This window comes from Bolinopsis microptera, chromosome 6 (genome assembly GCF_026151205.1).
Source record: "Bolinopsis microptera isolate Bmic1 chromosome 6, MBARI_Bmic_1.0, whole genome shotgun sequence".
In the NCBI taxonomy this organism is placed as follows: Eukaryota; Metazoa; Ctenophora; class Tentaculata; order Lobata; family Bolinopsidae; genus Bolinopsis; species Bolinopsis microptera.
Window position 1 is genome coordinate 16,680,857 of NC_087077.1, and position 23,660 is coordinate 16,704,516.

General features: G+C 38.7%; 3 protein-coding genes across 7 annotated transcripts in view; 2 read left to right on the top strand and 1 right to left on the bottom strand.

The window, feature by feature from the left end:
- The first annotated feature begins 382 nt into the window (after positions 1 to 382).
- On the top strand, positions 383 to 21,892 carry LOC134817234 (uncharacterized). The gene is made up of 24 exons (XM_063826367.1): positions 383 to 500; positions 839 to 1,020; positions 1,188 to 1,303; positions 1,466 to 1,572; positions 2,028 to 2,171; positions 2,387 to 2,552; positions 5,617 to 5,852; positions 6,012 to 6,142; positions 6,259 to 6,404; positions 6,571 to 6,704; positions 6,816 to 7,132; positions 7,328 to 7,430; positions 7,609 to 7,731; positions 8,021 to 8,074; positions 9,156 to 9,281; positions 9,518 to 9,639; positions 9,836 to 9,926; positions 18,909 to 19,065; positions 19,405 to 19,566; positions 19,791 to 19,906; positions 20,062 to 20,189; positions 20,431 to 20,572; positions 20,689 to 20,791; positions 20,991 to 21,892. Exons 1-24 carry the CDS (start codon positions 408 to 410, stop codon positions 21,089 to 21,091), a joined length of 3,300 nt encoding a protein of 1,099 aa, XP_063682437.1. The 5' UTR covers positions 383 to 407; the 3' UTR covers positions 21,092 to 21,892.
- LOC134817239 (solute carrier family 35 member G1-like) lies at positions 17,330 to 18,457 on the top strand. Its single transcript, XM_063826381.1, has one exon. It carries the CDS (start codon positions 17,330 to 17,332, stop codon positions 18,383 to 18,385), a length of 1,056 nt encoding a protein of 351 aa, XP_063682451.1. The 3' UTR covers positions 18,386 to 18,457.
- The window catches only part of LOC134817235 (kinesin-like protein KIF28P), a 159,961-nt gene continuing 158,050 nt past the window's right edge, over positions 21,750 to 23,660 (bottom strand). The window contains exons 29-30 of one of the 5 annotated variants that reach the window (XM_063826373.1): positions 23,461 to 23,573; positions 21,752 to 23,037 (exon numbers count right to left, since the gene is read on the bottom strand). In XM_063826373.1, the coding sequence (XP_063682443.1) occupies positions 23,503 to 23,573 (71 nt within the window). In that variant the 3' untranslated portion in view covers positions 21,752 to 23,037; positions 23,461 to 23,502. Of the gene's footprint in view, positions 23,574 to 23,660 lie in introns of all 5 variants that reach the window. The other 4 variants (XM_063826372.1, XM_063826370.1, XM_063826371.1 and 1 more) reach the window with 4 other exon arrangements.

Below are 23,660 nucleotides of genomic sequence, written 5' to 3' on the forward strand. Positions count from 1 at the left end.
GCTATAAAGGCCAACGTATGGGTACTGACGTTTGGCCCACCCTGTAATTGTATAAATGAACACGTATTATGCACTATGGTTTCAAATTCTTTCATTGCGATATAATGATCGATCCAGTAACGGCCCATCTACAGTGAACTTAAAGTTCTTAAATTCTTATCCTTTAGAAAAACATATCTGGGTTCAGTAAATTGTTCCTAAAAAGTTAGACCATGTCCAGAACCGGACCACACCACTTCCGGCTAATAAGTTAAACTCGACTACTTTACTGATAACTTAAATTGGTCAGGGTCAGTACCAGGCAGGTATTAATTTCCGAAATCGGGAATTTTTGGTTAAAAACTTGATCTAAGTGACATATACATTATATTTATATTTATAAAGTTTGATCACACAGAACCACCATAATGAGCTACGAAATGGTGGGTAAAAATGGAGATGCTGAAGTCGGCGCGAGTGCAGATTACGTGAGAGTCAATGTCAACAGTGGAGCAAAATCCGTGAGTACTATATTAATATCATAGACAGTGCATGAGCAACAGTTAACAGCTGGTCACAGAAAGGGGATTGAGAGATTTATTTGACCTTTAAACCTGCACATTCCCAATAAAGTATGAATAACTTATCGGAAATGACGCCCAAATTGAAGTCCGGCTACCATGTATGATGTATGTTTAAAATAAGGTCTGATAATGTAGTAAAATTAAAAGGAGCTACATGCTTCCCGTACTCAAAAGATGGCAGCTTCTAAATAGTTTAAACGATACAATCTCTGACTTTGTAAATTACTGATGTACAATTTGGGTAGAAAATATCGATAACATCCAATTCCCTTTAGGGTAACTTCATTACAAACAACATTTGTGAACTGCATAGCGATAGAGACCCAATGAGTACAGAAGAGATGCCCTTACTAGAGCAGCTGAATAAATCCCCTTATTCCCCAGAACAGAACATGAAACCTGCTCAGACTTACGGGTGTTTAAATTCAAAATGGGTCGATGAAAATTGCTATATCAGGTATATAAAACAAACGATATAAAGAAGCATATTGATATGAATCAGTGACGATGTAAGAGTAAGACATCGATTATGGTATTGGTTTCCATAATTCAATTTGTTATTTGGAGTGGTATTAAACCTTGTAAATAATAATCAATGACACCCTTATACTCTGATTTGCCCAGACCAAAGTTTCTAAAGTTCGCTCCTCACGAAGGAGTTCTACAGCATCTACAAAACCTCTTGTGTGAGAAATGGAAAATGGACCAAGCCAAGTTCCTTATCAACGTCTTCACAGCTAGTGAGAAGCCTCTTATAGAGACGTTAATTTCAATTGTGAATTACCTGGTTGCTTTGAAAACATACTATGTAGTTGGGTTTCTGATTATAAAGACTATATTTCGGTCTAATCCACTTATAGCCACGTCTGTTTAAGTTATTGATATCTAATTCCAAAATTAAGCTGACGAGGATGAAAGAGAAGATCAGTCTCCTGAAACGAGAGAGAAGTTGAGAAAAATAGTCAGACTGGGGAGAAAAACTAACTCTTGGTTTATGGCACACAGTCAGGTTTTTAACCAAAACTTCACTCCATTATTCACATAATTAGTTTATTCAGTTTTCAATAATAGACTATACATAATGAGAAACTTTCCAGTGAGGAAGTTTCATTAATTAAAAATGAAAAAACGTTTAAAAAAATTGTTTACCATAACGTATCGACTCGTAAGTCAAAGTTATAAACTACGTGCATTTTGCTCCTCTTTAACGTTTATGAAGACAAAAAGTCAGTATAAAATCGACACCAAGTGCTAGCTGGCGATTTTATGTATTAGATTGTTATCTTGCTTCTTGTGCAACAGATGGTCAACAGTAAAATTTTAATCGATAAATGATAGAGCTTATTGAACAAACTTTAGCAGTCAAACAATAGCAGTTATAAGATACGATGATTGAAATCTATATTACTCAAGAGTGCAAAAAGATTTTATTGATCAAGTCATCCAACCGTGGGTTTATTTCAGACAGACCCTAGGATAGCACACTACAGCCGGGAGGAGTCACAGAAATCAGCCACCTCTCACAGGAACATGGTGTACTGGAAAACTTGGTCAGATATAAAGGAGGAGGATAGAAAAAAACTCACTGGTCCTGATCCGGCAACACTAGTAAGTTTTGTGTGAATTTGAGCGTTGAAATACCCCATGTTCTCTCTATAAAGGATGTTTGAAAATCTTTAAAATGAGTAAGGGGTGATCCCTCATATTGGGACAAGGATTTATCGCTTTGCTTTGTATTATCGGTAGACATTGTATCCAGGTATCTACATTTTGTATTCTATATATTTTTCTATATTTTGGTATTAATAACCCATCGTTGACAGGGTAGTAGAATCAACACCCCTGAGGTTAGGGTAGTGGAAAACGATCATGATCAGAAGATGTTGGCCCGAATGTCATCCTGTTTCTTGTTCCCTGAGTACTCCAGTAGTAATGAAGTTAGAGATCACCTGGTACTGGTCAAGGAACTTGCCAAAACTTTTGACGACGGTAAGACATCTCGTGCTAGCTGTTAATTTTGAACTCCATTTTGCAGCACCTAGTTTACCTTTTGTTTACTTAGCTCTTTATAACATTTAGTGCAACATAATATTTCAAACCACTAGTAAACCTTCAACCTTGCCACTTCCCCTCAAAACCACTAGTAAACCTTCAACCTTGCCACTTCCCCTCAAAACCACTAGTAAACCTTCAACCTTGCCACTTCCCCTCAAAACCACTAGTAAACCTTCAACCTTGCCACTTCCCCTCAAAACCACTAGTAAACCTTCAACCTTGCCACTTCCCCTCAAAACCACTAGTAAACCTTCAACCTTGCCACTTCCCCTCAAAACCACTAGTAAACCTTCAACCTTGCCACTTCCCCTCAAAACCACTAGTAAACCTTCAACCTTGCCACTTCCCCTCAAAACCACTAGTAAACCTTCAACCTTGCCACTTCCCCTCAAAACCACTAGTAAACCTTCAACCTTGCCACTTCCCCTCAAAACCACTAGTAAACCTTCAACCTTGCCACTTCCCCTCAAAACCACTAGTAAACCTTCAACCTTGCCACTTCCCCTCAAAACCACTAGTAAACCTTCAACCTTGCCACTTCCCCTCAAAACCACTAGTAAACCTTCAACCTTGCCACTTCCCCTCAAAACCACTAGTAAACCTTCAACCTTGCCACTTCCCCTCAAAACCACTAGTATACCTTCAACCTTGCCACTTCCCCTCAAAACCACTAGTATACCTTCAACCTTGCCACTTCCCCTCAAAACCACTAGTAAACCTTCAACCTTGCCACTTCCCCTCAAAACCACTAGTAAACCTTCAACCTTGCCACTTCCCCTCAAAACCACTAGTAAACCTTCAACCTTGCCACTTCCCCTCAAAACCACTAGTAAACCTTCAACCTTGCCACTTCCCCTCAAAACCACTAGTATACCTTCAACCTTGCCACTTCCCCTCAAAACCACTAGTAAACCTTCAACCTTGCCACTTCCCCTCAAAACCACTAGTAAACCTTCAACCTTGCCACTTCCCCTCAAAACCACTAGTAAACCTTCAACCTTGCCACTTCCCCTCAAAACCACTAGTAAACCTTCAACCTTGCCACTTCCCCTCAAAACCACTAGTATACCTTCAACCTTGCCACTTCCCCTCAAAACCACTAGTAAACCTTCAACCTTGCCACTTCCCCTCAAAACCACTAGTAAACCTTCAACCTTGCCACTTCCCCTCAAAACCACTAGTAAACCTTCAACCTTGCCACTTCCCCTCAAAACCACTAGTAAACCTTCAACCTTGCCACTTCCCCTCAAAACCACTAGTAAACCTTCAACCTTGCCACTTCCCCTCAAAACCACTAGTAAACCTTCAACCTTGCCACTTCCCCTCAAAACCACTAGTAAACCTTCAACCTTGCCACTTCCCCTCAAAACCACTAGTAAACCTTCAACCTTGCCACTTCCCCTCAAAACCACTAGTAAACCTTCAACCTTGCCACTTCCCCTCAAAACCACTAGTAAACCTTCAACCTTGCCACTTCCCCTCAAAACCACTACCTTCAACCTTGCCACTTCCCCTCAAAACCACTAGTAAACCTTCAACCTTGCCACCTTCCCTCAAAACCACTAGTAAACCTTCAACCTTGCCACTTCCCCTCAAAACCACTAGTAAACCTTCAACCTTGCCACTTCCCCTCAAAACCACTAGTAAACCTTCAACCTTGCCACTTCCCCTCAAAACCACTAGTAAATCTTCAACCTTGCCACTTCCCCTCAAAACCATTAGTAAACCTTCAACCTTGCCACTTCCCCTCAAAACCACTAGTAAACCTTCAACCTCGCCACTTCCCCTCAAAACCACTAGTAAACCTTCAACCTTGCCACTTCCCCTCAAAACCATTAGTAAACCTTCAACCTTGCCACTTCCCCTCAAAACCATTAGTAAACCTTCAACCTTGCCACTTCCCCTCAAAACCACTAGTAAACCTTCAACCTCGCCACTTCCCCTCAAAACCACTAGTAAACCTTCAACCTTGCCACTTCCCCTCAAAACCACTAGTAAACCTTCAACCTTGCCACTTCCCCTCAAAACCACTAGTAAACCTTCAACCTTGCCACTTCCCCTCAAAACCACTAGTAAACCTTCAACCTTGCCACTTCCCCTAAAAACCACTAGAAAACCTTCAACCTTGCCACTTCCCCTCAAAACCACTAGTAAACCTTCAACCTTGCCACTTCCCCTCAAAACCACTAGTAAACCTTCAACCTTGCCACTTCCCCTCAAAACCACTAGTAAACCTTCAACCTTGCCACTTCCCCTCAAAACCACTAGTAAACCTTCAACCTTGCCACTTCCCCTCAAAACCACTAGTAAACCTTCAACCTTGCCACTTCCCCTCAAAACCACTAGTAAACCTTCAACCTTGCCACTTCCCCTAAAAACCACTAGAAAACCTTCAACCTTGCCACTTCCCCTCAAAACCACTAGTAAACCTTCAACCTTGCTACTTCCCCTCAAAACCACTAGTAAACCTTCAACCTTGCCACTTCCCCTCAAGACCACTAGTAAACCTTCAACCTTGCCACTTCCCCTCAAAACCACTAGTAAACCTTCAACCTTGCCACTTCCCCTCAAAACCACTAGTAAACCTTCAACCTTGCCACTTCCCCTCAAAACCACTAGTAAACCCTCAACCTTGCCACTTCCCCTCAAAACCACTAGTAAACCTTCAACCTTGCCACTTCCCCTCAAAACCACTAGTAAACCTTCAACCTTGCCACTTCCCCTCAAAACCACTAGTATACCTTCAACCTTGCCACTTCCCCTCAAAACCACTAGTAAACCTTCAACCTTGCCACTTCCCCTCAAAACCACTAGTAAACCTTCAACCTTGCCACTTCCCCTCAAAACCACTAGTAAACCTTCAACCTTGCCACTTCCCCTCAAAACCACTAGTAAACCTTCAACCTTGCCACTTCCCCTCATCCCTAAGCACAATCTTCACAACAACAAAAAAACATTCACATAGTTGTTCCAGCTACAGTAACACCTCAAATTCCAGATGAACATAGGGATAGTTGCAAGTTCAGAGTCAACGTCTGCTCCCCTATCAACTTCTTCGTTCCCACTAGTGACTCCCCTGAAGAAGAACTTAGTGACGAAGAAAAAGACATGGTCACAGAGCTTCTCAAGAGTGGCATCCCAACTATTGTCCTGTACAGCAGCGCTATCTCCATTAGTGACTTTAAATTGAAATTAGGAGACAGATTGGATGGTGTTTCAGATAACGATATTTGGGTGAGAAATATTTTACTTAGAAATCAGTTATAACGGCCACAATTTCCACACGTAATTTTCAATTTTTACCTCAATATAAAAGATTAAACAGATAATAAATTTAAATTGCCATGTCAGAATTTGACTGTAATCACGATTTTCACGATGTACAAATACAAGATTCGTGTCTGGATAAACAACGAAGATAACAACGATGTAGAACAACCGGAACATACATTTATTGACCTTCCCACGGGACTTAAAGATGTCCTTGTGAAAAGTACAGAACACAGTGGACAGAACGAATTCAAGTAAGATGAAGTATATATACTTAAATATTACGATGCATATCCTTCAATCGGTATTTACTGTTTCTTAATTCTAACCCTGAGTTTAATTAACCTTTCAATCACCATTTCAATCACAGAGAGCACTGTACTCAACTATACTTGAGCATGGTACTGGGGTTAGAAGAGACGTGTAAGAGCATCATAACTGATGAGGAACTCGGGGATGGGCAGAAAGATGATCTTGTGTCTATGATACATTTATACGATAGACCTGATTTGCTAGGTTCGTGTATCAAATTTTGATATTCTCGCGTGATGACTTTCTCATTTTATTCTGATGGCAACTATCTAGCAAGTAGCAAGGTTATGAATACATCGCAAAAAGGCAAATAAGGTAACACCTTCTAATCTTCTGTTTGAGTTGAAATAAGTAACTAATCCATTACCAGATCTTTGTATAAAGAGCAACTACGACATAAAGTCCTGTTTGTACAACTGTGGAGCTGGAATAGTAGGGATGATGCTACAAAAGGCTGATAAAACTATCACAAAAGAGATTAAAACTGCCGTGGTGAAATACCAGGTATAACTTCATTGATATAAAGTTCCCAAAAATGAATCTTAAGCATTAGGTCAATACTATTTCCCTTATGACCAAAGTAATTTTTCCTACAACTCATTCGACCCTTTTTAGGGAGAGGACTTTAAGAAACGTACAGCCGAATTCTACAATTGTATCTACAAGTTGATAGGGAAAGACGGTCGCTCAATCATTAACCCGATCGATCTTGATAATCCCAACCAAGCCCAAGGCAAACTAGAGCTGGATGACGTCATGTATATTTTCTACTGCTTCAACGAGGATTGGGAGATGGCAGAGATAATGAGGAAACATTCCGATTTCTCAATATTCAAATGTTTTGTGGCCATCAAAGCCATGCAGCAGATAAAGAAGATTCAGAGTAACACAGGTTCTTCAGACTATGTTGAGATGCTGGATGATCAGATAGAGTAAGATAATTAATTATATTGCTAATTGATTATCTTGCTACTCTTCGACTATTTGATCAGATAATCATAATAACACTATTTTTCCAATTTCACCAAATTTCTATCAGTAAGCATTAGAAGTTGAGCAACATAAACTGATTTTCCGATGTCACTTTCATCATAATGACCGAACAACAAGCTTTACTCTTGTCTCAGGAAAATGGACAAGCAAGCAGGAAAAATGATTGAGAATAGCTATAAACAAAGTCTTGATATCGGACCAGTCGTCTTCTGGGAACATCATCAATATAACGACAAGGTAAGGCATGAAACAATGGAACTATTAGTATTACCTACAGGAAACAACAGAAATTAAAAATTTTACAATAGATCACAGAAACTTGCAATCAAAATTATGGATATGAAGTCGCATAAAGGATGCTCTTCATTTATTTGCTCCTTGAACAATAAACGTCCTAATATTCAATTTTCTCCAGACGATAATAGATATGGCAGGAGAGACAGGATGTCATAGTATTCTGGAGGACAAAACCCACATCCACTCCTACATAACAACCCGGTTTAACGGAGCTCTTGACCCCACTACATGTTGGATCAATGTAAGGGTTTGATCTAACGATTTAATAGCAACGCTATTATATTCCATTTCCAATACCTACTTTATCAATAAGACACCTTTGTGCCCTAATTAATATGTGTTTTTCAAAGTTATTGATCCTTGGTGCTAAAAGTAGTTACTTATAGTTACTAATATTTACTAATAGTTACTAATAGTTACTAATAGTAGTTACTTATAGACTGCCAGTGGTTTCAAAACCATGACTGGCGGAAGGATTGAAACGGTCAAATTGTATCATCAATAAAAGTAACTAAAATTCCAACTCCCAGATAGTTTTATCGTGGGTAACATGTGGACTGCTAGCTCCCCTCCTAATCAAATTTGTGAGTACCTAACTTTTCTCTGACGATTGTTTTCGTGTGTGACGTCATAAGGTGAACTTGCGAAATATTATTTATATACAGGGTGGGCCAAAAGTCAGTACCCGTACGTTGGCCTTTATACTTTGATAGCTCAGTCACTAAGTGCCCAATTTAAATACTTCTTTCTGGTATGACTTAGTACCACCACTGGTTCGAGGAATTTGTCAACTCGAAAAATATTCGCGTTTATTTTTTTCAAATGGAGGTTCATTTTCACATTTATTTGATAGTTTGGATGGTCTGATCAAGCTAAATGTTATTGAATTGTGTTTGGCCATTCGAATTACGTTTGTCCTGAAAGAATTAGAACTGTAGCTTCTCAGATGACCGAGATATGAAGCATAACGAGTTTATTCATTACGTGTGATCAGGTGATTGGTTTACCTAATCACGTGATAAGGTGACCCCTTTAACTACCCCGTTAAACATTATGGGAATTGTTAAGGGTGCCCAATTATGGTGTCGTGTCACGGTGTCACATAATCACCCAGTCAATTTTGTTAACGAGATACAGAAAATGCTTGATAACTTCGTCATTTCTAATCCGTTTTGCTTCATGTTTTCAGATCATATGCAACATTTGATAATCTACTGTCTCTGAAAAAATTAGGCGTTCAGCATGTTCAGAGAAAACAATATAGGTGTTTTAATATTGAATAGGCGTGGTCTAAAATATTCGAATTTTCCAATTTCGACGACGGAATCCTCGAACCAGTAAGTACAGTATGCCATCTGCAAAGCAACAGCTCTCAAATATAAAACACGGTCAGTAACCAACGTATGCCGTATGGTTACTGACTTTTGGCCCACCCTGTATTAGTATATATATTGTATTAGTATCCCACTGTAACTGCTGTGCTAGCAATACCACAAAAGTGACAGCGAGATACTGATGAAATACTGAAACAAGCGCTTTGAACATTTCCTCACTGATTTTACAAATCACAAAATTTGCATCAAGTATGAAACATTATCTAATTTTGGTTGTTACGATTGTTAAGTTGGTTTGCCTGTGGGTTTTGAAAACAATTCTCTCTGACAGGTACCCAAACAGAGCAAAAGAGATGAGACTACTTTATTTCTAAATGAAAAGGGGACTAAGCGGACATTTCTTGAGAAAATAACCTCATTCTGGGCGTCTCCCCGCAGCAAGTGTTACCTCCTCATGGTTAGGATATATTTGCTACATTTTTATTTTTTGGCACTTATTCTGAATCATAATGTATTGAATTTGACATGAGTTGCAGAGAAGCAATAATCGCCACTGCACTTACCACACGAAACCATAATATTAGAAAACAGCTACGCAGAGATCATGTTAACAAATTAAACAAAATCATATTTAAAATTCTCCGTATTATCCTATTTATTTAAAAAGAGACTTACACTTCTACCTAACTTCAGGTAACCTACCTGGTGTTCTTGTACTTACAAACTCTGGTGATACTGGACACTACCAGGATAACGCCAACTATATACGGGGATATATATGGGGATCAAGGATGGTACTTCGGAAAAGAAAAAAGGTAATGTGTAATAATAATGTTAATGAGTCAAAAATATGCCTCACCTCCCCACCAGAATCTATATTTATTTAGATCTTTTTTGTGAATGGAGTACAACCTAAATCAATTAAACAAATTCAGTCGACTGTGCGTTTTTGTTTTCTTGTAAGCTTACAATTTACATTCGCTGTATCGAGTCTCACTACCTATACCACAGATCAGATGAAGAAGAAAGGCTCCGGTGTTACATTAGAGCGTGTTTGGTGTTTGTGTTATGCTTTCTTACAGTGGAGATCGACATCAGTCAGGTAACAGTTTGATTTCGATATTAAAATTTTAAAAAAATCTTTGCCTGCTTTGTGTTCAGGTTATCTTCGGTCGTCGCCGTACAGCCAACTATTTTAGATTTATATCCTTCAGCACGGCACTTTTTATACTTCTTGACGGTCATGTCGAATTTCTTGCCCTCGCATTTTGACCCAGCATCTATCAAAATGAAAAGAACAGAGAAAGTTACAATCAGGATGAAATTCCTCATCGCAGTAAATAGAGTGAAAGTGAAACGTTAGTGAAGTTTAGATAGTCGAACTGATGCCGATGAGACAAAAGCAGTTAACACGATATATTGTTAATCACGAAACAATGTCTGTTTGGGAGTTTAAGCCAACATCAAGGTCCCTTCCTGAGCCAATCCATTGCTGTGGAACATTTGTCCGGCCAGTTCCAGCAGGGTTAGAGACGAAGTCTTCATCCCAGGAATATCAGAGATGTCAAGAAATATGATCCAACTAATCGGACGAAAGCAGTTGTTACGATGTGTTCAACAATCAACATGAACCAATGTACTGGGTGTGCCACAGAAAGTGTGACTTTTATGAGTAAGTATAGATTGGTCAGTAAAGAATTAACAGTTCATCATTATCATAGTTCTAAGCCACACCACAACCCGTAGACTATTCAAAATTTAAATACAAGCAAAATTGTTGAATTTTCAGTTCCAGTGCAAGCTGAAATAACAACGATCTGTCACTTGGAAACTATGTCGCCCCACGTGAAACTGTTGCCTCTGAGAGTATCATACTCCTTTAATGAAACTGCCAGTGCCCTTCATCACTGAACTACCTGTGACAACACGTGCTGTGAAGAATTGCTAATGATCAGATTCGCGACGTGCAATGCGAGATCGAAAGTGTTGTGACTTGTGATCGTGAGTGGACAGATCTGACTTCTCTGTCATTCCTGGGATGAAGACTTCGTCTCTAACTCTGCTGGAACTGGCCGGACAAATGTTCCACAGCAATGGATTGGCTCAGGAAGGGACCTTGATGTTGGCTTAAACTCCCAAACAGACATTGTTTCGTGATGAACAAAATATCGCGCGACAACACGGTGACAGCACGTGCTGTGAAGAATTACTAATGATAATTTCCGTGACGAGCAATGCGAAATCGAAAGTGTTGTGACTTTTGATCGTGAGTGGTCACGATTATGGATTAACAATTACACTCAATGTAATCTCTGTGCTTAGACTGGTTATGAAGATAATCATTTAAGGAGTCTGAAAATCTTTAAGAATTATACTTGTTCTTTCATGGTTAATGCGATAAACCTCAGCAAATTAGATTTTGTCACGGTCCAACCTACCCAATTTAAGACTTACCAGCGAAACTGGTCTAGTATCATCAAACATTAGTTAACCCTACAGTGGTTTTCAGCTTTTTTGCTTGAAAAAAATACATATATATATACATAATTCTGGTCTAATTTAATATTTTCAGCTTTTGCTTTTTCCACTTTTTAAGAGCTCAAAAAAAGAAATAAGACAATTTTTATAATTACTGTACAACTTATTCAATGTAAAATAGTGAGATATGTACACTAATTGTACTTAATTAAAAGTGCATTACAGTATTTTCCGCTATTTACAAACTTCATCTACAGATGGAAATTCTTACTGTTGTAGTGAACAGTAAGAAAAATCACTCTCATAAAATGAACAACAAAAGTACACTAACCCAGGTGGTCACGATTATGGATTAACAATTACACTCAATGTAAACTCTGTGCTTAGACTGGTTATGAAGATAATCATTTAAGGAGTCTGAAGATCTATAAGAATTATACTTGTTCTTTCATGCCAAATCTATTCATAATGAAATGTATTGCGCAATGTTGTGTGTTACAACTCTGGTTCTGTGAGCCAGGTCCTTGACATCCTGCTCCACCATTTCGAGGGGCAGGGTTAGTGCAGCTTCTTGACCTACTTTGAGATCCGCCACCACATTTTGCAGAGCACCCAGACCAACCCCCGAAGCCACTCCATCCTCCATTAATAGGGCAAGCTTGTGTGTTACAATTCTGGATCTGTGAGCCATTTCCTTGACATCCTGCTCCACCATGTTGAGGGGCAGGGTTAGTGCAGCTTCTTGACCTAACCTGAGATCCTCCACCACATTTAGCAGAACACCCAGCCCAACCCCCAAAGCCACTCCATCCTCCATTAATCGGGCAAGCTTGTGTGTTACAATTCTGGTTCTGTGAGCCCTGACCTTGACATTCTGCTCCACCATGTTGAGGGGCAGGGTTAGTGCAGCTTCTTGACCTACTTTGAGATCCTCGACCACATTTAGCAGAGCACTCAGACCAATCTCCGAAGTCAGTCCATCCTCCATTAATCGGACAAGCTTGTGTGTTACAATTCTGGTTCTGTGAACCGTGACCTTGACATCCTGCTCCACCATGTCGAGGGGCAGGGTTAGTGCAGCTTCTTGACCTACTTTGAGATCCTCCACCACATTTAGCAGGGCACTCAGACCAATCTCCGAAGTCAGTCCATCCTCCATTAATCGGGCAAGCTTGTGTGTTACAATTCTGGTTCTGTGAACCGTGACCTTGACATCCTGCTCCACCATGTCGAGGGGCAGGGTTAGTGCAGCTTCTTGACCTACTTTGAGATCCTCCACCACATTTAGCAGAGCACTCAGACCAATCTCCGAAGTCAGTCCATCCACCATTGACAGGGTCAGTACATGTGTAGCCACATTTTTTTAAAGATGTCTCAGCTTTTGCACACTTCTTTGCCTTCTTTGTGTTCAGGTTATCTTCGGTCGTCGCCGTACAGCCAACTATTTTAGAATTATATCCTTCAGCACGGCACTTTTTATACTTCTTGACGGTCTTGTCGAATTTCTTGCCCTCGCATTTTGACCCAGCATTTATCAAAATGAAAAGAACAGAGAAAGTTACAATCAGGATGAAATTCCTCATCGCAGTAAATAGAGTGAAAGTGAAACGTTAGTGAAGTTTAGATAGTCGAACTGATGCCGATGAGTCAAAGGCAGTTAACGCGGTATTTTGTTAATCACGAAACGATGTCTGCTTGGGAGTTTAAGCCAACATCAAGGTCCCTTCCTGAACCAATCCATTGCTGTAGAACATTTGTCCGGCTGCAGTTCCAGCAGAGTTAAAGACGAAGTCTTCATCCCAGGAATGTCAGAGATGTTAGATCTGTTAAGAAATATAATCCAACTAATCAGACGAAAGAAGTTGTTACGATGTGTTCAACATAAACCAATGTACTGGGTGTGCCACAGGATGTGTGACTTTTATGATTAAGTATAGATTGGTCAATAAAGAATTAAAAGTTCATCATTATCATAGTTCTAAGCCAAACCACAGCGTAGTTGAAATGATCATACCCGTAGACCATTCAAAATTTAAATACAAGCAAAATTGTTGAATTTTCAGTTCCAGTGCAAGCTGAAATAACCAATAACAACGATCTGTCACTTGGAAACTATGTCGCCTCACATGAGACTGTTGCCTCTGAGAGTATCATACTCCTTTAATGAAAGTGCCAGTGCCCTTCATCACTGAACTACCTGTGACAACACGTGCTGTGAAGAATTACTAATGATCATATTCGTGACGTGCAATGCGAGATCGAAAGTGTTGTGACTTGTGATCGTGAGTGGACAGATCTGACTTCTCTGTCATTCCTGGGATGAAGACTTCGTCGCTAACTCTGCTGGAACTGACTGGAAAAATGTTCCGCACAGCAATGGATTGGCTCCGAAAGGGACCTAACACCTGTCACTTGGAAACTATGTCGCCTCACATGAGACTGTTGCCTCTGAGAGTATCATACTCCTTTAATGAAAGTGCCAGTGCCCTTCATCACTGAACTACCTGTGACAACACGTGCTGTGAAGAATTACTAATGATCATATTCGTGACGTGCAATGCGAGATCGAAAGTGTTGTGACTTGTGATCGTGAGTGGACAGATCTGACTTCTCTGTCATTCCTGGGATGAAGACTTCGTCGCTAACTCTGCTGGAACTGACTGGAAAAATGTTCCGCACAGCAATGGATTGGCTCCGAAAGGGACCTAACACCTCTATAAAAGCTGTTCTGAAGCAAGTTTTTTAACAATTTAACTGCCCAGAGAGGACGGAATTGAAAGCACTCTCACGGCCTACTTGTTAATTCTAACCTTCATTGTTTATTTAGGAAACTTCAATCCTCTGTCTGAAGCAAGTTTTTAAACAATTAAACTGCCGAGAGAGGACGTAATTGAAAGCACTGTCATGGCCCACTTGTTAATTTTAACATTCATGCTAGAAATGCCATTATTTAGCTAGGAAACTTCAATCCTCCGTCTCTCTGATATATCCATTATGAATACTGCCTGATATATATATTTCTCAATGGGTGATACTCGTAAAATATTTGTTCCATATATTCCAGGACCGTCGGGACGAGTCCAGCTCGCCTTCGGCGCGCGTCCTGTTAGGTTGTAAACCTACAAAATATTTCTAAACTGATAATTGTAATTTTTTCACTTACCTTATTTGTAGCGCGATGCACTACTGGGTCGCGCGCGCATCAGATAATGCTTCTCGCAACCACTTAAGCAGATCGGCGAGATGCGAAGGATTGACATCGTCAACCAATTACCTTATCGGACCTTATTTGAACGTACATTAATTGAACGCTGGCTAAGTGGCTTAGTTGGTTAATCTGCTTGTCTACTGGCCCTGACGTTGCGAGTTTGAATCCCAGTTGGGCCAAGATTTCAAAATTGATGGGCAGCCGTCACTCACCAGCCCATTTCTAGGTCAGTTAAATCCTACTGATGGATCACATCACTAATTATACGTCACTAATTAGTGACATGATCTGATCTCCATGAGCCCCCTAGTAATGAGGGGGCCTGGAAGTCGGCCTCCCGATCGAAGTGTTGTCACTAGCTTGTGATCGTGAGTGGTCACGATTATGAATTAACAAATACACTCAATGTAATCTCTGTGCTTAGACTGGTTATGGAGATAATCATTTAAGGAGTCTGAAAATCTATAAGAATTATACTTGTTCTTTCATGCGATAATGCAATAAACCTCAGTAAGTTAAGACTCACCAGCGAAACTGGTCTAGTATCATCAATCATTATAGTTAACCCTACAGTGGTTTTCAGCTTTTTTGCTTGAAAAAAATACATACATATATAATATTATAATCCAATTTACCCAATTTAAAATTAGCCAAAATTAAGTATGAAGTAAGTAATTTAGTAGGCTCTTACTAATTCGCTCGCCCAAAAATTTCACGGCCTACTTGTTAATTCTAACCTTCATTGTTTATTTAGGAAACTTCAATCCTCTGTCTGAATTAAGTTTTTTAAACAATTAAACTGCCGAGAGAGGACGTAATTGAAAACACTGCCATTGGCCATGGCCCACTTGTTAATTTTAACATTCATGCTAGAAATGCCATTATTTAGGAAACTTCAATCCTCCGTCTCTCTGATATATCCATTATGAATACTGCCTGATATATATATTTCTTAATGGGTGATACTCGTAAAATATTTGTTCCATATATTCCAGGACCGTCGGGACGAGTCCAGCTCGCCTTCGGCGCGTGTCCTGTTAGGTTGTAAACCTACAAAATATTTCTAAACTGATAATTGTAATTTTTTCACTTACCTTATCGGACCTTATTTGAACGTACATTAATTGAACGCTGGCTAAGTGGCTTAGTTGGTTAATCTGCTTGTCTACTGGCCCTGACGTTGCGAGTTTGAATCCCAGTTGGGCCAAGATTTCAAAATTGATGGGCAGCCGTCACTCACCAGCCCATTTCTAGGTCAGTCAAATCCTACTGATGGATCACATCACTAATTTACGTCACTAATTAGTGACATGATCTGATATCCATGAGCCCCCTAGTAATGAGGGGGCCTGGAAGTCGGCCTCCCGATCGAAGTGTTGTCACTAGCTTGTGATCGTGAGTGGTCACGATTATGAATTAACAAATACACTCAATGTAATCTCTGTGCTTAGACTGGTTATGGAGATAATCATTTAAGGAGTCTGAAAATCTATAAGAATTATACTTGTTCTTTCATGCGATAATGCAATAAAATTAAACCTCAGTAAGTTAAGACTCACCAGCGAAACTGGTCTAGTATCATCAATCATTATTCATTATAGTTAACCCTACAGTGGTTTTCAGCTTTTTTGCTTGAAAAAAATACATACATATATAATATTATAATCCAATTTACCCAATTTAAAATTAGCCAAAATTAAGTATGAAGTAAGTAATTTAGTAGGCTCTTACTAATTCGCTCGCCCAAAAATTTCACGTGACTTTGGTTTTTATGGTTTTGCAGCCGTACAAAACGGTTTTACATAAACCCTTATCCCAACCCTAACCCTAACCATAACCCCGAAGCTAACCCTAACCCTTACCACAACCCTAACCCTAACCCGAGCCCTAAACAATCGAATTCGTATTTTACTAGCCTGTCACGTGACCAAAACGGTTTTTTGCCAATAACTCTCCAGGGAAGCATTTTAACCCTACGTCATGGGGGGTGATTCGGAATCAGCATCAAAAATACACTGATTCAGATCACTTTCATACCCAAAGGGCCTTTTCACAAGAATTTTCTTAAAATTTGGGCGAGCGATTTAGTAGAAGCGAACAATAAGTGGTCGTGCTCTTCGTAGTTCTTGTTTTAGGGATATGAAGGTTAGGGATAATGATATGAAGGTGTTTGCTTTTTCTTACTGGGCGGCGCTCAGTCTGCCATTCTGCCGATTGCCGAATCTCTATTCGTTTATGAACATTATAGCCTGTGGTCCCCAGGTAAGCTTTTTCTAATGTTTTCTATGTTGCACAGTCATATTTCTCGTCACTTTCACTTCAGTCCATGGTGGAACAGTATTAAATCCTAGTTTAAAATTAAATGATGTTTACAAATGAAACACAATATGCACTGAATGATAATTTAGCGTGAAGGGATCTGTGCTGAAAATTGGATCACTTTTTATAATTACTCATTCTTTAAGAATTAGGGAGATAACGCGAACCAAAATGTTTACAGGTTTATTATTACTCGGCCATCGATGAGGATACATGTGCCGCTTTATCTTTAGTCGTTAGTATGGTTAACTCCTGAACTGGAAGTTTGCCTTCTTCATCCGTTCCGTCCGCACATCTTGTCCGCTCTACCATTTTTAAGTCCAATATTTCTGCTAAACATCAATAACAATGAATCCTTGTGTTTGAAAATAGTGTAGGACTGCAAGCTTACTGTTTAAATAATGTTTTAAAATATGTCTTATTACCTGATATTTAATCGAATTTGGAATCAAAATAAGGTATGTTTTTATAATGTATAGGAAAATTTATTATAAAGGACGATGGAGAACGGACGAAATATTCGCAACAATGCAAACATCACCACAGAGAATACAGGAACAATTATATCTAACCCCATTGCTGACACAATCTGTCAAGAAGAATTGGGCGGGAAGCCAGCAGAAATCCCTCCCACAGAAGTGACAGAGAAAAAACCAATAAAGACTCGGATTGTAGGATTTTCTCTGATGGTATTGACGAGTGTAACAGCTACAACTCAAGGGTCCATCGTGAAATACGTCAACGCTCTTCCAACCGGAATGATACTCCTGCCTGTTGCTATCTACATGTTCTGTTTCTTCTGTACTATAGTCACCTACATGGGCGTGTCTATAACTGATTTTCCCATGAAAAAATGGGTTGCAGTCAGGGTGGCTTTTGGTTCCGTCGCTTACTTATGCAAGGTCTGGAGTTTCCAGTTCTTGCCGTTAGGTGATGCCAGTGCTTTGGTATTTACCTCTCCCCTCTTCACCTGCCTGATAGCTCGGATCTTTCTCAAAGAGAGGATAACTCCAGTTACAATATTCGCTCTATTTACAGGACTTACTGGAGTTGTACTCATTGCTAAACCTTCCTTTATCTTCAACACAGAGTCCCAGGAATTCCCCTGGTACTACACCTTAGTACCTCTTCTTTCATCATTCACCCTAGCTGTAGTCTACGTCATCCAGCGTAAAATAGCAGGGAAAGTGAATCCTCTAACTATCTCGTTTTACATTGCAGTCGCCCAGCTCTTCACAGGAGTTGGATGGCAGGTAGCTTCGGGTGATGAATACACACTTCCCCTCTGTTACACCCCCAGAATACTCCTAGTTATTTGTAGCATCTGTCTTCCAATTGTCTGGGTTGCCATGAACTTGGCGTTGAAGTATGAAAGCGCGGCTTCTGCGTCACTTGTCAGGAACTTGGACACTGCACTTGCGTTCTTCATACAGATTGTGTTGTTCGGGAATTCAGCGGAGACGTTGTCCTTGATAGGAGCTGTGCTTATTATGTCGGGAACTATAATCATTGCTCTTTCTAAAATATTCAATATCACCTGTGGTTTCAAGTTGTAATTTTAGGTCGATCAGAAAAATTGCAGAATGTTCTGTGTGTGTTGAAGTGGAACTAGTTTCACTTTCACGATGATTTATTTGACGACTAGAGTCCCTGACCAGTACTATATTTTATATTATTACGCTAAATGTTTAGCAGCTATAGTAAAAAACTATTTGATTGTATTCCTTGGTATTTGCAAGAAACGTACGTAAGATTGTAAATTGTTTGACTAGCTTTTAAGTCTTAACTGTATCTAGAAATTGGGAATCACACTACAATAATAAATCATAGATCTGGAAATTCATCTGGAAATTGATCTGGAAACTATAAATTACATAATGAATATAAAAATCAACGCAAAACAGTTAATGGAGAGCAAAGTGAACTTGAAAAATGTTGATAACCTGTTGTAAGAACCTTTTTTGAGCTCAACCTCGAGCTCTTTCTTGTTCTGTTTAAGTCGCTGAAACCGATTGCAAAACATTTATAAAAAATGCTATTTTACTTTTATCATAATACCTAAAAAACTTTATTATGCAGGTGAAAAGCTACAACATAAAGTCCAAGCTGTGTCACTACTTCAGCAATGGTTACAACCAAGTTGATCTGTTCTCAGCATCTACATTCCTTTTATACGTGATCCTTACATTCCTTCTCCAAGGAAACGAAAACGCTTACCTCGTAGCTAAAGCTGTTTGTGAGTACCTAACTTAACTTTATTTGTGGGTACCGGCCTTACTGGATGGTGCAATCTTGTCACTCCGCCATATCCTTCTTATCTGATGCGTGTGTCTTTAAGCCTGAAATTCCTCGGCATAAAGGTACCAAACTCAGAGCTGTAGTTGTACTTCTCCCTTAATGAGAGCACTAGAGCATTCTCATTTATTGAACCTATTGAAACAGAGCTGTTCTTAAGATTTGTAAAGTGATGATAAAAGCTTTACTAACTTTAAAGTTATACTATGGTGTATATTGCAATTTCGAACTTTTACCGGCCAGATTTTTCAACCGTGCTAATATATCTAAATCTTTTCAGTGTCTGCGTCCTACATCGGGTACATCATCCGGTTTACTCAGTTCTTACAACTGTTCGAGGATATTGGACCAAAACTCATCAGTATTAAAAACATGATAGCAGATCTAGTTTTCTTTGCCTCCTTTTTGTTGCTAACCATCTTCGCTTATGGAATCGTTTCAGGTATGATATTCTGCTAGACAAAAACATTAAAAGGATTTGATACGCTCTTTCAAAAATCTAGGAATATCTTTGCTGAGGCGTTTCCCTTTAGTTTGATTCTCGGGAATTAAGTCCCGACCATTACATGATATTAAATGATTAAAGTCCAACATGAGCCTACTTTTGAGAATTTAATCACAAAACCACTTTCATGTTACAAATTCCAATCAACAAAAATTCCGCAGAGTTTCTGTTGCACCCATATCCGAGGAGTGTACCTGCTGGTCAGATAGCTGATATTCTCAAGAGACCCTATGTGAATATGTTCGGGGAGTTGGACCTGGACACTCTTGAACAAGGGGTGGGTTTCAAGATGATGAATATAATTTTCTAATGATCATGTGACTGTATTGGTGCATCGTTCTATTATATCTATGTGCAATACATATGATTATCACCAATTATCACCAATTAGCAACGATTAGCAACATATTACCATGACTATAATTGTTACAGATAGAAACAGGAGTATGTAAGTACGAACACTATCTAGATAGTGTTAAGCTTAACAATGACGGTACATCAGTAGATGAGGCCGCTAACTGCGAGGATTACATTTGCGGGGATACTTGTCGTACATTCAAGTTAGTTATTAATTAATTTTAGTTTAAAAATAAGTTATTAATTAATTTTAGTTTATAAATTAGTTGATTATTTGCATAGCTGTATATTATCAAAAGCTATAATGAGGTTTTTGAAGGGAGAACGTTGCATTTCTGGGCGGAAAAGGAGTAAAACTTCTAAAACATGAGATAAGTTTTATCCTCATTCCTCAAGGTCCTCTCTTTGCCGAGGCAATGGTCTCACAATCAAAATTTTCTCCAGGTTACTGGGAAGAATAATGCTGGGAATGTACACAATGATGACCGTAATTCTCCTGACAAACCTTCTTGTGTCCATATTCGGCAAAACTTACGACGGAGATTTTGATAAGACCAGGCAGTTGTGGCAATTGCAAAGATACAAGGTATAAATAATACCTTCCATTTGTAAAAGAGAATAATATGGACTTGAGATTGAACAATTTCTGAATGTTTATGTAACAGAATTTTGTCCTGAATTGACAACTTAATTTCATTTCAGCTGGTAAAGGAGTCCGAGTCTCAGTGTTTTTTACCCTTCCCACCGTTCAACTTCCTACATTCTGTATATACGTGGATAAGATCGTGTCCCTGCTGCTGTAATGGTTCGTAATAACTACAGGATCATCACAACTATTTTATCCTACGTCCGGACTCCGGAAGGCCGAAATAGCACAATTGTATCGTACCTTACATACATTACATACCTTTAAACATAAATTACACTAGTGTTATCATTTCGAAACCCCCTAGCCTCCCCCTCGGCTGATTACGTTATATATGAACGACCCCATATTCTTGCAGGAAAGAATACAGAGTTCTATGAGCAGTATATTAAAGAGGTGGAGTACCGGTGTGGTAGACAACTTGAGGAAGATGACAAACAGGAAAAAGATGACAAATAGTAAATAGGAATGATGATTTATTTTGGAGATAAAAAATAGGAATGATGACTGATATTTATTTGTGTTTCTGTTGGAGACGGATAATAGTCGGAGACGAATATGTCGGTGATTTCCTCAAGTAAAACTTACTTATAGTACATGAATTTGAAATGGTATTTGATTCAGAATTATACCCTGATGGTATGTGCCAACAACTAAAGGTTGCAATTACAGTTGGACATATTTCTGAGAAATGATCACTAAGAATCAGTGCAATCTTTTACTCTTGGTAGAGAAAGATCGTTAAAAAGCATTAAGCAGCCTAAAGTTAGCTCAATAACTGCAATGTTACGCTCCAACATAAGGAACTAGGACGTCCACCCCTGTTTTTTAAGTTGCTACTAGCGGACCAGCGGTGTGTTCTTAACTGAATAGTAAATCTGTAATAATGGGACGGGATTATTTTTACATTGTTATATATGATGAAATATGGTTGAGTCAAGTTTTTTGAGCTTAGTATTGGAACTCTTTGCTTTTATCATATAGATATTGAGATTGCATTTTATTTTAAAATTTCTGATTGTTGTTAATAATAATATAATTCTGGTTTAGTTTAATATTTTTAGCTGTTGCTTTTTCCGCTTTTTAAGAGCTCAAAAAAAGAAATAAGACAATTTTTATAATTACTCTACAACTTATTCAATGTTAAATATAAGTGACATATGTACACTAATTGTACTTAATTAAAAGTACATCACAGACTTTTCCGCTATTTACAAACTTCATCAAAACTTCTACATAACATATTATACATAATTTAGGGAAAATGTCTGAGATGAAAAACAAATGAAAATACGACTAAAAATTCGTAACCAGTAAAAATTCTTAACTTATATAATACTGAATCTACAGATGAAAATTCTTACTGTCGTAGTGTACAGTAAGAAAAATCACTCTCATAAAATGAACAACAAAAGTAAAATAACCCACGCGCCACTGCACATTATCTTTGAAATGTTGCAATTGCAAAAACTGATACAACTTGGAGATATATTTGTCACAGAATGTTTAAAATGATCCCATAATAAATTACCTGCATCTAAATGTTGAAATAATCCTGCCACAAGCACTCGGATAATGATCTATATGATCCAGATCACATTGTTTAGGCAAGACCCCGAAATATTATGCCACGTTGTTAGCACAATCTGCTCTAATCAGCCAGGGTTTGTTTCACTTCTTCTGATGAATTGGCAAAAGTAATCATGGGAGGGGGAGGGGCCAACTTCATCGCATAAAATTGTGCTAGGACTAAACCGTTGAGTCAACAGGGGTTAAAAATACCCAAAAACACTACATTCTTAAACAAACAGCGTTCCTGATGTTTGAATAGACCGCGAAAATTTTGTATTTAAAGACGCAACGAAAATGATGACTAACAAACGCAATGATGGCCGGAAACATTACCCTAATTGATGCTTACTTATGAGCTATTTCTAGTTTTTTAGCGGGTTTCAATGGTGGCAATATAATATTAAATATATTTGTTCATTTTAAACGCGTTGTAAATCTTCGAAGACAGATAGATAAACTGCAAGTATATATTTATGAATATGAGATCACGATTTAAAAAAGATCCCAGCCACAGTTTAACGGTTAAAGTTGAAACCTAAACTGTGGCTGGCATCTCTTATAAATTGTAATTTGTAGTGTGAACTGGTCATGGTCATTTTCTTAAATCTTTCCAAGGAAAAAACCGAACACTTTAAAAGTCCAGATTATACCAGTCCTTGTTATAGTTTTACAGTTTTAGAGTTTTATAGTTTTATAGTTTTAGAGTATGGTACACGCTTTAGATTTGGTCTGGTCAGCAACCTCCTTAACATCCTCGTTAGTTTTAACAGCTTTAGCAGTGGTTTTAAACAGGTTACCTTCCTCTCTTGCTTTAGATACCTTCATCTTGAAAACTGAGGAGAGATGCGGGGAAACAGGACTTTAGTCTTGCTGTTCAGAGACAAATTTTACACAAGCCTTATAGTTCTGTGCAGAGACACTGAGACAGATTTTACACAAGTTCTAAAACACATCTAAATCTTAACTCTAAAGTTAAACTTCCACAACCAAATCGTATTATTGGAGATCATGCATTGAGTTAATTCGATATTTATGTTAGAACTAAGATAATAATTGTACCAAAAAGAAGCATATAAGTCTAATAATGTAGCATTCTCAATACACGTGGCAATGGAGAGGAGGTGGCCGTGCAGGTAACATCAGCACGTGACAGGAATGCTGGAATTTGATTGGTCACAACTGCAAGCATTGGTTAATCACTAAATCACTGTCACGTGCCAGAAAAAAACTTGCACCACCTCCCCTCTATCACTCACTTCTAATACTGACACCAATTTGACCACTTCGAAGTTCGAGGTTTACAATTTAAGCTCATCTTTTTTAGAATTTTTTCTAGAATTTTTTCTAAATTTTAGAACAGCAAGAAGTCCTGTTGTACCCGGTGAATTGGTTAGTTGCTAATATAACTAGTTGATGTTAGTTGCTATTTGCTAATGTTTAACAATCAATAAAACAA